At 34.2% G+C, this 14,293-nt stretch overlaps 1 protein-coding gene across 2 annotated transcripts in view; it reads right to left on the reverse strand.

Moving 5' to 3' along the window:
• LOC106867947 (sodium-dependent multivitamin transporter) overlaps positions 1–14,293 on the reverse strand; it is a 176,953-nt gene that overhangs the window by 101,269 nt on the left and 61,391 nt on the right. For both annotated transcript variants that reach the window (XM_052974692.2, XM_052974693.2), the window contains 2 exons: positions 8,774–8,825; positions 6,851–6,918 (listed from right to left, as the gene is read on the reverse strand). In XM_052974692.2, the coding sequence (XP_052830652.1) occupies positions 6,851–6,918; positions 8,774–8,825 (120 nt within the window). The remainder of the gene's footprint in view (positions 1–6,850; positions 6,919–8,773; positions 8,826–14,293) is intronic.

Raw genomic sequence — 14,293 nt, forward strand, 5'->3', positions numbered from 1 at the left:
GATACCTTTTTTAACACTAAATTATTTAGAAGTGAGAGTATCATTTTAACCTAAATATGACTTGGATTTGATTAGATTTGAAATATTTTCGATTAATATTGTTTAATATTTCATTCTATATTATGATATAAACAACTAGCCTTTTTCTTTCTTTATAGTATCGTTAATGGTTTTTTTTACTATGACTTAAGCTATATTAAGCTTAATCTTTCATTCATATTAATTTTTTCATTCATATTTTTATTTCTAATTAACCTCGAGTTTTGACTTTTACGTCTAAGTTTCAGTTTGAAATATAATAACATTTTGATTTGTATATTTTTTAATTTGTTTACGATGTTATATTATTATTTGGAATAAATAAATATTCTTGTATTTTTTTATTATTCAATTGCTTTTTAATGATAATTTTAATCGATACCTCATTTAACACTAAATTGTTTTGAAATTAGAGTACCATTTTAGCCTAATATAAGACTTCGATTTGATTAAGGTTGAAATATTTTCGATTAATACTGTTTTATGCGATAAATACCTAGTCTTTTTATGTTAATTTCCTATACTATACAGAATATTTTCAGTAGACTTCTTATAAATAAATGTTTTTAGTCATAAATAGCCTAGCTTAAACTATTGCATCATTTAAATATGTGCTAATAATATCTTTATTATTTTAACCTTAAACTTCGTTCAAATTGTATTTTAAACGAAAAAATTCGTTAAGTTGGTTTTTGCATATAATATACCTTTTAGCTTATATTATAATGGATGTAGAACTGATTATAGAATGGTTATTATTTTGATATTTTAATAATATTTTTCTATCTTTATATAATAAGTGTTTTATATACATTCATTTGTTATTTATTGTTGGTTGATATATACATTCATTTATTATTATTGTTGTATTTTGACCTGAAGATTAGCTATATTTTTGAATAGAATTGATTTTCGATAGTTTTAATCGATTTTAATCGATTTAAATTTCTTTCTATTTGAAAATTGGTTATGAAACACGTGTAGTCATTTTATTATCTTGATCTTATGATATTTACTTTGTATTATATTATACTTATTTATTGTACTTTTAATTATAAATTTTTTCTATATGTGACAGTGGATTTTGATCGATGAGTTCATAAACCTTGGTTCTTTTCCCTAATACTATATATTTATATATATTTTATACTGTGAAACTTAATTTAATTTTAATTTTTAATAAATTCATTTTAATTGAGTTTTTACCTGTAATTTTGGATTTTATCCCTAATATTATTATTATTATTATTATTATTATTATTATTATTAATTATTATATATATATATATACAGCAAATAAGAAAAAATGGAGAGGATACAAAATGACATACATCATCTGGTAGACATTGCAGTGTGTCTATTTATTCAAAAGTATTAGAAAGTATTAGAAGAGTACATACACATGTAGTAACTCTGTGTTACACACACATGTATTAATTAATATAACAGGAAAGAGTATAAGATCAGTTCCTTATGGCTGTTCCTGCCAAGAGGCAATGAAATCCTCCATGCTATCTCCATCTCTTTGGTGTTCTGTAGGGATGGGCAAATAAAGTTTGGATGATGAGTGTGCCTCTAGGCTTCTTCAGAGGGTATAAATAGTTATGAGGGCTAATGCATATAATAAAAGTTAACAATAGGTACAATGTATTTGTCATTATTTAAAAAGGCAGAAAAAGAACAGGAGCAAATATGAAGCTGTAAGAGAAGTAAAGCTTATTGAAATGAATTAGGCATAGGAAGGAGAAATAAGCTACAAACTTCACGTGGTATATTCCAGGATCCATGTTACTACGTCCAATGGTCGATAGGTGAGTATAGTCGTATATTGGATAGGTACTATCCCTTAGTTGGTTGGCTTCCCAACCTCTAACTCTCACAGAAATATATATATATATATATATATATATATATATATACCAGTGTTATAGAGAGGCATCCTGTTCTGTTCTTGAGCAAAACACTTTATTTCACGTTGCTCCAGTTCACTCAGCAAGATGAGTTATCCTGCTACGAATTGGCATCCGATCCAAGTAGGAAATATATACATCACTGAAACTGGGAAACTGGCCCTTATGAGCCTGGCATGACATGAGAAGGAAGCATTTGTTTTCAATATCTTATGTATATATATATATAACCTAACAAAACTCTCAACTCTCATGCATCCTTATTTTTCCTGCCAATTTATACATGAACTACTATTGAACTACAAAAGCTCAAAGACAATATAATGTATGGGTATATTTATTTTTTTATATATTATTGTTTTATATATTATTTTCTTCATTTTGTACTTCTTTGTAAAAAAACATTTTCATTCTCCTTCTTCTTGATAATTTGCTTTTTCGCAATGAAAACCGGTTAGAAAAAATCTTTATTAAAATATGCTTCCAGTTCAGCATTCTGGCTTTTTTTCATTTTCCTATATATATATATATATATATATATATATATATATATATATATATATATATATATATATATATATATATATATATATATATATAATAAGCAAAAAAGGATGACCTGATATATGCATATATATCAGGTCATCCCATAAGTTCTGTCCGAATTTTGAATAAAGAAAACAAGTGATCAAATGCTATATTTAATAGAAATTTAATCATCAATGTACTTTCCTTGAATATCTATGACTTCCTTCCATCTATTTACAAGCTTTTTAATCCCATCAATGTAAAACTCTTTTGCTTTCAAAGCGAAGAACTCTGAAATGTCAGTTTCGACCTCTTCCTGGCTTGCGAAAGTTATGTCCCCCAAATGATTCTGTAAACTATGAAACAAATGGTAATCTGAAGGAGCAAGGTCAGGAAAATAAGGTGGATGAGGAATTTTTTCCAACCAAGCTCTTCGATCTTCTGTAATGTGATTTTTGCAGTGTGGGGTCGTGCATTGTCCTGATGAAACATCATTCATTTTTGATTCACTAAAGTGAGTCTCTTTTTCTTCAAAGCTTGGTTCAAACGCTCTAATTACTGACAGTAGACTTGAGAATTGATTGTTGCATTAGGTGGTAACAATTCAAAGTGAATTACTCCTTTGTAATCCCATCAGATAGAGAGAAGAACCTTTTTTCCATGAAGTTCCCTTCTCGGTTGAGGTTGAGCTTTTTCCTTTTTACCAAGCCACTGTTTACGACATTTAACATTTCGATAGAAGATCCATTTTTCGTCACCCGTCACAAATCTATCCAAAAAGGGTGAAATGAGTTCGCAAGAATGGAGAGAAGAGCAGATGTCAACTCGGGACTTGAATTTGCTTTCGGACAATTCATGACGCACCCATTTTCCAAGTTGTTGAAGATGACAATGAACAGTTGTATGGTTTGAACTAAGCTTTATTGCCAATTCTTCAACTGATAATGCAGGATTTTCTTCAAGTAATGCCTCAAGGAGCTTATCATCAAACTCAACTGGACGTCCTGTTCGATCTTCATCTTCAAGGCAAAAATCTCCACTTCTGAATTTTGCAAACCATCTTCTGCAAGTTCTTTCATTCAAGCATTCTTTCCCACAAACTGAGTATATGTTCCGAGTCGCTTCGGCTGCAGAGTTTCTTTATTTGTACTCATAAAGCAATATGTGCCTCAAATGCTCTTTGGATACTTTCATGTTAGAAAGGGTTTTAACCAAAGAAATTTTAATTCTATTATTCTGTAAAATAATATTTAATTAGTTTAAACGTACACAAATGCATAAAAATAATTTTTAATTCCATTAGACACTTTAAAATACTATTAAATTTCATTCAATTTTAAAAAAGGTAAAATTGGACAGACCTTATGGGATCACTTGATATATGTATCTGTATGGATGAATGCAATGTATATGTTTAATGTCTGTGCACTGTGACATAGAAATACTTGGGTTGGTATCTGAGGGTACAGTTCAGGCATCCCTCTAGGAGGAAGCTAACTCAAATATAAAACCCACTACTCTACTAAGCCAGATATCTTACACTTTGATTGTCATGGGGCTTCTTGGTAATGAGAGTTGTGGTGTTGTGCAAGCCATAAAGATAGATAGATATTGTACATGCCAAATCATCCTTGAGACATTACTTCCTTTCCAGTAACAAGAAGCATGTTTGATTCCCTTTTTTCTCTTTTCTACAGTAGAGATAATTAATGTCTAATACGAAGTCCAGAGTGAAAAACAGCATACACTTAAAATGAAATATTAATATTATATGTACAAAAATAAGGCAGTGAGCTGACAGAATCATTAGCTCACCAGGCAAGATGCTTAGCTGCATTTCATCCATTTCTATGTTGACTTAGCCTTACATCCTTTTGAGGTTGATAAAATAAGTACCAATTGAACACTGGCGTTGATTTCCCAAACTGTTGTTCTCCTATTCCAAAGTGTTGGCCTTGTGCCAAATTTGAAACTAATATTACATGTATGAAAATAAGGTGACAAGCTGGCAGAATCATTAGCAAGTCTGGCAGAATGCTTAGCAGCATTTCATCCATCTTCACATTGAGTTCAGATTCCGCCAAGGTCAACTTTGCATTTCATCCTTTCAGGGTCGATAAAATAAGTACCAGTTGAACACTGGAGTCGATATAATCAACTTATCCCCTCCTCCAAACTTACTGGCCTTGTGCCAAAATTTGAAACCAATGCAAAAACTAATTTCTGTGTGTCAGTGTGTCACACTTTGACACCCCTCTCTCACTATTCAATGACACTTCCATATGTATGAAAAGGTTTCTTCCCATTATTCTGTTACTTGTTTCAGTCATTTGACTGTGACCATGCTGGAGCACCACCTTTAGTCAAGCAAATCGATGCTGGGACTTATTCTGTGTAAGCCTAGTACTTATTCTATCGGTTTCTTTTGCCAAACCACTAAGTTACAGGGATGTAACTGCACCAGCATCGGTTGTCAAGTGATGTTGGGGGAACAAACACAGACACACAAACATATACACACACATACATATATATATATATATATATATACAATGGGCTATAGTAGAAGACACTTGCCCAAGGTGCCATGCATTGGGACTGAACCCTGGAACCATGTGGTTGGTAAGCAAGCTACTTACCACACAGCCACTCCTGCACTTGTAAATGTGTTTCATTATGTATATATTATGACCACAACTTCATAGATGGTTATATCTATATCATTAGAGAATTAAGTCCAAGTTAAATTCTTCAAAGTGATGTAAAGTATAGGTATACATGAGGAAATAAAATGGCACAAAATATTTGAATAGATAGAGATACTTATTCTTTAACCATATAACCTGAAATTTTGTATTTATAAACAAACAAACACACACAGATATACAGATACTTAGATACAAGAACATATATGAATACATATGTACATATATAAATACATACATACATAAAACACACACACACACATGCGCACTCACGCACGCACGCATACACACACACACACACACACACACACACGATGGCTGCAACTCGATTTTAAGTAATGCCATCGCTTGATTGTCTGAAACATGAGCAGCATGAATTTAACTCATCTTTCTGTAGGTGTTACAATATTCTTTTGTTGATGTTTCAGTTCACTTCCTTATCGTCATTTTTTCCACATTCCCTACAAGCAGAGATGCCATATAATGCATAGTTAACAACATTCCTGCATATTTGATTTACAAACATCTCCCTTGAGCTGGTCATGCTCAATACAATTTTGTTCAACTTCCCCTCCTCTCATCAAGCACTGTTTTCCTCCATAATGAACAATCTAGAGTGAGATTTTCCCATATCATTTTCCCAAGATTTTGATCATATTCTTGATGCAGTCCTTATACCTTGATTTCCATTTGTACACTGGTCTTTTACACTGGGCTAACTCGTCATACAGAAATTGCTTGAAGATCTGATTATCTTTCACTCTGACCACATGACCACTCCATTGTAGTCAGTGCTGAAGTACTCAAGACTTTAGATATGTAAATATAGACTGACTGTTTTCAAGGATTTCAACATCACTTACATACAGTGAGGTGAAGTATGAGGTACAGCATAGGCCTTGTAACATTAACCTTATTCTTTTATGAAATCTTTCCAATGCAATATTTCATGTAATGCTTTTTTTAAAAAAAGTATTGGAATGTTTTTCAATGAAAAATTTGTGCATTCAAATGAATTTATCTGTTCAGAGACATTTTCTTTTACGGATGCACATTAAAGTTATGATTTCTAACTTAGTGTACAAAGCATTGACATTATACTTATTTTATCAGCTTCAAAGGATGAAAGGCAAAGTCTTCCTCAGCAGGATTAAGCACATTCTTAGCATAGTTAGGATCATGTCCCAAAGACTAGCTCTTCTCTTCAGGGCCAGAAAATATGTCAGTCCCCAACAGCTGCTGAGGTTCTATAAGGATTACAAAAGAGTATTGCAACCATATCTGGGTCATACTGTAGCTACACCTGGATATTGTGGACTGCATCCAGAGAAGGCCACTCAAGTGATTAGCATTCGGTCTTCAATGGAAATACTCCAGTCTCTCTGTCTTTCCTAGTGTTGTTATAATGGCCTCTGTTCCTCAGAGCTAGTCAGTTTCATACTGCCGCCATTCAGATACCCTTAAATCACTCATGTTTCCACATCTTATTACCCTTGCTGCATCCAACTCCTCAAGTTCTGTGCAAAACATTATGTTCAGTCCTTTCTCCCTAGATTGTCATCCCACAAAACATTAACAGCATCAACCTCACAAACTTCACAGGACCTGCAAGCATCATAGCCACTGCCACTTCCTCTCGACTCAGTAAGAGAAAAAAAATGTATTTACCAGTGAGGTGTATATTGTTGATGATAATGCTACTATAATTATGGAACACCACATTGGGAATTGTGTCACTGTAATAAGAACAGATTACAAAATTAGCCAAAAGTTTCACAACTTATTGAAAAATTTCTCTAAATTTTACAAATAAGAATTCAAGCTGAAGAATTAGGTTATTCCTTGTCATATTTCTGAAAATGATGAAGCTGTTATTGGCTATTTTCTATCATACATCCTTGATGGATGTCAGAATATTTTTTTTTAATTTATCCTCCAATAAAATTAATACAATCAGGAAAATATGGATGAAGTCCTTATCAATAAAGCCACAATGTAGAGCTAACAAAACTTGTTAAAATGTATAACTTTTCCAAAGCAAAGCATTTTTAAAATCCACCAATTATCATCATCATCATTAAGTCTTGTTGGCATAGCTTAGATAGCTTGTCATATATCAACATCTGTGTAAGTCTTTCATAATCTTTTGTATGAAGTTCACCATCTTCTCTTACTATTTCTTTATTCGATTACATCTTTATTCTACTTTTTTCATTGGTTTCCTCCACTGACAGTACATGGTAATTTTACATCAAACACTTATTGTTAATTGGTATCATATATCTACATGAGAGCAACCATCTACCCAGTGTGTATTGATATTGGTAGATAATTTTAATGCATAGTCTTTTTTTCATGCAAATTATTATTACACATCTAATAGAACACAACTCATATCTTTCTAGCAGTTGCTGTATTTCTACATTTGAAATTCATGTCTCATTACCATGTAGTATCACATTTCTAAAATGAGTTTCATTTAAGCTTGAATTTTATCCATCAAACCTGCTGGGCAAGGGATCCTATCACATGCCTTTTCAAAACCATAGAATGTCTTGTTCTAAGCTGAGGCATTCTCTTGCCTTTTCACAAGAAATATTACATCTGCAGTTCAATGCCTCATAAACCTAAATTGCACATCATCAAAATTAACCATATCTTAAACTCTCCCCAAAACTCTCTCAGCTACTTTCACGACATGACTCACCAGTTTAAAGCTTCTGTAGTTACTACTCTCGAGTAGACACCCTTTTCTTCCACAGAAGTTGGCTAAGATACTCATATACATATTATTAAAGAGATTAACAACTAAGTATAGATATGCAGGTATTTTGCAAATACTTCATGGAATGATGACCATGCCCTGCATAGTTATAGCACCCATTCAGCTAACCCACCAGGGATACAGCAAAGTCATGGGACTGCACATGGTGGATTGTGAAGAGGCAGCAAAAGAGCTCAATTGAATCAATGATGCTTCTTACATTGATGCTGAGCAGAGGAATCCTAGAAGATCAATGGTCAGGATCACCAAGCTCTATCAAGAAAGTAACTGCAATGCATCGATAGGGATGGCGTCTATGGTTGTGTAATCAGCTAATGAAAGATTTACTATAGCTCAAGCTTCCAATTCAAATTCATAATAATGATGGAATTGTGTGGTGGCAGAGAGTCATGCGAATCTGCAAAAGCAGCATAAAAGAAAAAAATCAACTAAGTAACTCTGATACTTTCAATGTCTCAGTTATTATCTATGATAGGCCAGATGCTTACCATGCCTTCATCTGTTAGCTTTAGTAACCATAGTGAAACTAACCTCAATAGCTGGTTCACTGTTGCTTTTCTTTGACATTGGCCCTCATTATTCTACCACTCATGGTTTCATTTAAAACTTCTCGAAAATAATAGTTTATGCTCCTTTCTTTTAAGTACATTTATGCTCATCTGTCATCTTAAAAATATTCTGTTGTTCTCTTCCTATTTTGCTTTTCCATCAGATTTTTTTGTCACAATATAAACAGTCTTAGCTTCTCAAAATATTACCCATCATATTAAAAAGTAACACTAATATTGAAAAATATATTTACATACCTGCTTCCAGTGCAATACTAGGTCCATACAAGACAATTCCTAGGTAACAGAGCTGAAAATATAAAGAGCAGAATTATTTGGTTATGTCATTTTACATGTATTTCATTAATAATGAAAATAATATCTGTTATATAAGGAAAACCTTATAAGCAGATTGTGTAATCAAATCTTCAGAGATTGTATAACTTGCATTAGACATTTTTAGGATTTATACTTGACTGTGAGCAGTGTTACAGTTTCAAGGAACATGACTACTGAGCTAAAATAGGTTAAAGAATTTGCCAATATAGATAGTAAAGGAAAGATAAGGAATTACATCTGTCACTAGTGTCCATTAAAATTAAGACAGATATGGCTATAGCTACTAGATTTCAAAGATCCTATTTATTTCTTGCATTTGGCAGCTAAGCTATTAATTATCATACATTTTCACTGACACTAATCAGTACACACACATATACTCATCTATTTACAGAAACATATATATCCACAAATTTATATACATCCCCATCTAGATACACAGGTATACTTACATACCAATATACATGCATATATATATTCATCATCATTATCATCATTTAATGATTTAACATCTGCTTTCCATGCTGGCAAGGATGGTGTGACAGGAGCTGGCCATCTGGGGAGCTGGCCATCTGGGGAGCTGGCCATCTGGGGAGCTGGCCATCTGGGGAGCTGGCCATCTGGGGAGCTGGCCATCTGAGGAGCTGCCCAGGTTCCAACTGTCTATTTTGGCATGGTTTCTACAGCTGGATGCCCTTTGTAATGCCAACTACTTCACAGAGTGTACTGGGTGCTCTTTACATGACACTGGCACAGGCGTCTTTATGTGGCACCAGCATGGATTCTTTTATGTGGCATCAGCATGGATACTTTCATGTGACACCAGCATGAGTGTTTTTATGTCACACCAGTACCCACAAAGCCTCGATGGAAGGGCCTCTTGACTGAGAGATGGATGAAGAGGACATATCTGTATGTATGGACAGCCAAAGTTTTACTTAGCTTGACATGTCTTCTCAAGCACAGCATCCCTCCAGAAGTCTCAGTCCTTTGTCATTTCCTCTGGGAAGCCCTTGGAAATCCTTTCTCACTACTTTGTCCCACATCTTAGGTCTACTCTGCCACAAGTTTCCTCCACAATTAGAGATCAACACTTTTTTATGCAGTTGTCCTCATCCATATACATCACATAACCATGCAGTCTTCTCTCTTACACCCTACAACTAATGCCTCTTATACTTAATTTTTCTCTCAAACCATTTACATTCAGTCATACTGACATTACCTATCCAGCAGAGCATGCTAACTTCATTTCCTTCAAGCCTTTGCATGTCCTCTAAAGTCATAGCCCATGTTTCACTACCATCTAACATATCTGTACATACACAGGCATCATACAATCTGCCCTTCACTCTGAGGGAGAGATCCTTTGTTCCCAACAAAGGTAGTAGCTCTCTAAACTTTGCCCAGCTTGTTCTTATTCAAGTAACTACACTTTCAGAACTTCTTCCTTCACAGCTAAGTAGGTGGCCTAGGTAATGGAAATATCTACTACTTCTAAGGATCCCTCCAGACATTTGAGGAAGTCTATTCTCTGTACATTATTAGTGCTTACTGTACCGGCATATCTGACTACTACTAAGACTATTTTTTTATGTTAACCTGCACATGATATCACTACATTTTTATGTGTCCATAGCTTGCACTGGATACACCATATGGAGTTTCTACCAACACCTTCCTACATATCAAGCAGAACCATCTCCTTAAAAGGATTTGAGATTTGTCTGTCTTCTTACATACTAGGAGTTTCGTCTTAGCTAAATTAACTTTAAGGCCCTTAGATTACATACCTTACTTCTGCACCTGAAATTTTTTCTCTAATTCAGGTGGTGATTCAGCTATAAAAACAAGATCATCAGCATAGAAGAAAGTTGTCAGAAGTTAGTAAAATACTTTTTACTATTACTTATTAGCTTAAAAACTGACTTTTAAGCACAGGGCTAACTGGGCCTGCAGCCCAAAACTGAAAAAAGCTAAATAGCATGACTATAATACATCTATAATGACTATATGCCCCGGTGGTGTTTGATCAGGAGTTAACGATGAATGAGAATTAATTCTGTAATGCAATCGTTCTATTGTTCCAGTCCTGATCTGAATTCCAGCTTGGCCAATTTAGCCAATTTGAATTCCAGCATTGGCTAATTTGTTCCAAAGTTCTTATCTCAACGTAAAATTAATGAAGCTAATGTCATTTATCTCCCCCTTGATCTCTGACATCCTCTGACAAACACCAACCAAGATGGCATGAATCAGCCAAGTTTTACCTGCTAGAAATAGTGACTCAAATGCTTTTAAATCAGATCTCAATGCTTAGATGTTCAAGAACCAAATGAAGGGCAGATCTTCAATCCCAGGATCATCCCGATTCCAAAAAGTTATAATATGTCTATGTTGAGCAAATGTAGAGTGAGAAACAGGGGTTCAGACAGACAGAATTTCATATTTATTATTATAGAGATAGAGACAGTGAGTTGGCAGAATCATTACCACATCAGACAAAATGCTTAGCAACATTTCTTCCAGCATTATGTTCCAAGTTCAAATTCTACTAAGGTTGACTTAACCTTTCATCCTTTTGGGATCGATAAAATAAGTACCAGTGGAGCACTGGAGTCAATGCAATTGCCTCTCCTCCTCCTCCCACAAAATTTCAGACCTTATTCCTATAGTAGAAAGAATAATTAATTATCATATATTACACTGAGGTTGACTTTGTCTTTCATCTTTTTGAGGTGGATAAAATAAGAATTAGTTAAGGTCTGGGGTCGATGCAATCGACTAGACCTCCTCCCCACAAATTTCAGGCCTTGTGTCTATAGTAGAAATAATTTTTACTAATCATTTTCTTTCAGCACTTTCATTCCTGATGGAAGTTTTCAAAAGTTGGAGGATATTAAATATATTGCTTCATATATGAATATGTAACAGATGTCAACTGTTTATTGAAAAAATGCCAGGAATTCAAATACTTTTGATAAATTTATTTACTTTTGTTTGGGGGTTGTATAAAGAATGTTTGAGAGTGGCCTATGAAGAGTGGTATTTTTGTCCATAAAAGCCAGCCATTGATTTCATGGTATATAGGAAATGTCAGCTGTTTATTGAAGAATGAGACAAGGAACAAGAGATTTCTGGCTGGTTATTTTGATGACAAGTCAGTTCAGAAATGTCTAGCTGTTTATTAATTTCAATATATTGTTGGTTTTAATCTGGAGATGTCATTGAACAGTCTTAAATATTTGTATGTATGTACGTGTGTGTGGTGATTGTTTAAAAATTTGTGTTAGTAACAAAAGCAACATCATCATGAATATCTGATGTTGACTTAGTTTGGTTCATCTGGAAAAATTATTTTTGATAAAATTTTCCATGTTTCTATAAATATGATACAAGTTTAATTATGGAGCAAATGTTTCATAAAATGTTTTTACATTTTGTTCTGATATTTTGAACCATTCCTTGGGAAAATCTTGAATTTATTGTTTCTGTGGAAAGACGTTTTTCTCAATGAGATCTTTTGAAATTCAGCTTCCTCCGAAATTCATCTTTGTTTGTGTTCTTGCTCATTCACAAAGCGTTTCCAGTCTGACTGATGAAATTTTCTTCGTAGATGGGGCATAGATGCAGCCATGCTGGAGCACCACTTTTAGTTGAACAAATTTATCCAGGACTTATTCTTTGCAAGCCTAGTACTTATTCTATCAGTCTCTTTTGCCAAACCGCTAAGTTACAGGGACATAATCACACCAACATTGGTTGTCAAGCGATGGTGCGGGGACAAACACAGAGACATGAATATATACATACATACATATATATATGTATGTATATATATATATATATATATATATATATATATATATATATATATATATATATATTCAGTTGAGGGAACCCGTGGAAGAGGTAGGCCCAGGAAGACCTGGGCTGAGGTGGTGAGGCAAGACCTTCGTACATTGGGCCTCACCGAGGCGATGACTACGGACCGAGACCTTTGGAAATGGGCTGTGCGTGAGAAGACCCGGCAAGCCAAGTAAGATCGCTGCCAGTGCCCCTGGACTGGTTCTTGTGCGGGTGGCACATGAGATGCACCATTTTGAGCGTGGCCGTTGCCAGTACCGCCTGACTGGCTCCTGTAGGATTTTCGAGCGAGATCGTTGCCAGTGCCCCTGGACTGGCTTGTGCGGGTGGCACATAAAAGACACCATTTCGAGCGTGGCCGTTTTCGTGCGGGTGACACGTAAAAGCACCCACTACACTCTCTGAGTGGTTGGCGTTAGGAAGGGCATCCAGCTGTAGAAACTCTGCCAAATCAGACTGGAGCCTGGTGTTGCCATCCGGTTTCACCAGTCCTCAGTCAAATCGTCCAACCCATGCTAGCATGGAAAGCGGACGTTAAACGATGATGATGATGATTCAAAAGTCTTAGTTTTGGTGCGGAATCACATTTCTCAAAGTTGGTAAATTCAAAGCAGAAATTATTTTCTGCAGAGATATTTTCCGGATTCAGCGCGCCAAAACTAAGACTTTTGAATTTTAATCTTTATAATGGATAGAATCACGTACACGTTTTCACTGGTTGAAGACAACTACCACGAGATTCTGTTCGATTATAGGAATATCGGCAATCTGTACTGAAGATAAATAGATATTTTAATTTGGAAGTATTGATTTTGAAACTATAGTCTGCAGATAATCGAGGTATGTACAATTTTCACTGGTCTAGCCCGCCTGCTTTTGCTCCGCTGAATCCGTATTTGAGAATTTTTTAAGTGAGCTTCTTCTAGCATATTGACAGACCGGTCACTGGTCAATCTTATATACACAAGTACTATAATCTTTTTAGGATCTCTAAAAAAATTTTTTCCTGAGCCTTCTGATTCTTTTAATGTGCTAGTTTCCTGGTATTAAATTGATATTAATTAATATCGAATTTTTACCATATTATGTTAATATATATATGTATGTATGTATATAGGTAACAGGTTTCTTTTAGTTTCTGTCTACCAAATCCACTCACAAGGCTTTGGTTGGCCCGAGGCTACAGTGCAAGACACTTGCCCACGGTGTCATGCAGTGGGTCTGAACCCGGAACTATGTGGTTGGGAAGCAAGCTTCTTACCACACCACCACTCCTGCACCTATATATATATATATATATATATATATATATATATATATATATATATATATATATATATATATATATATATATATATATATATATATATATATATATATATATATATATATATATATATATATATATATATATATATATATATATATATATATATATATATATATATATATATATATATATATATATATATATATATGTATATGTATGTATATGTATATCTATACACACACACACACACTCACACGCATGCACGCTCGTGCGCGCACACACACACACACATTATCATCATC

The sequence above is a fragment of the Octopus bimaculoides genome, chromosome 19 (assembly GCF_046866305.1).
Source record: "Octopus bimaculoides isolate indiv1 chromosome 19, ASM4686630v1, whole genome shotgun sequence".
Classification (NCBI taxonomy): Eukaryota; Metazoa; Mollusca; class Cephalopoda; order Octopoda; family Octopodidae; genus Octopus; species Octopus bimaculoides.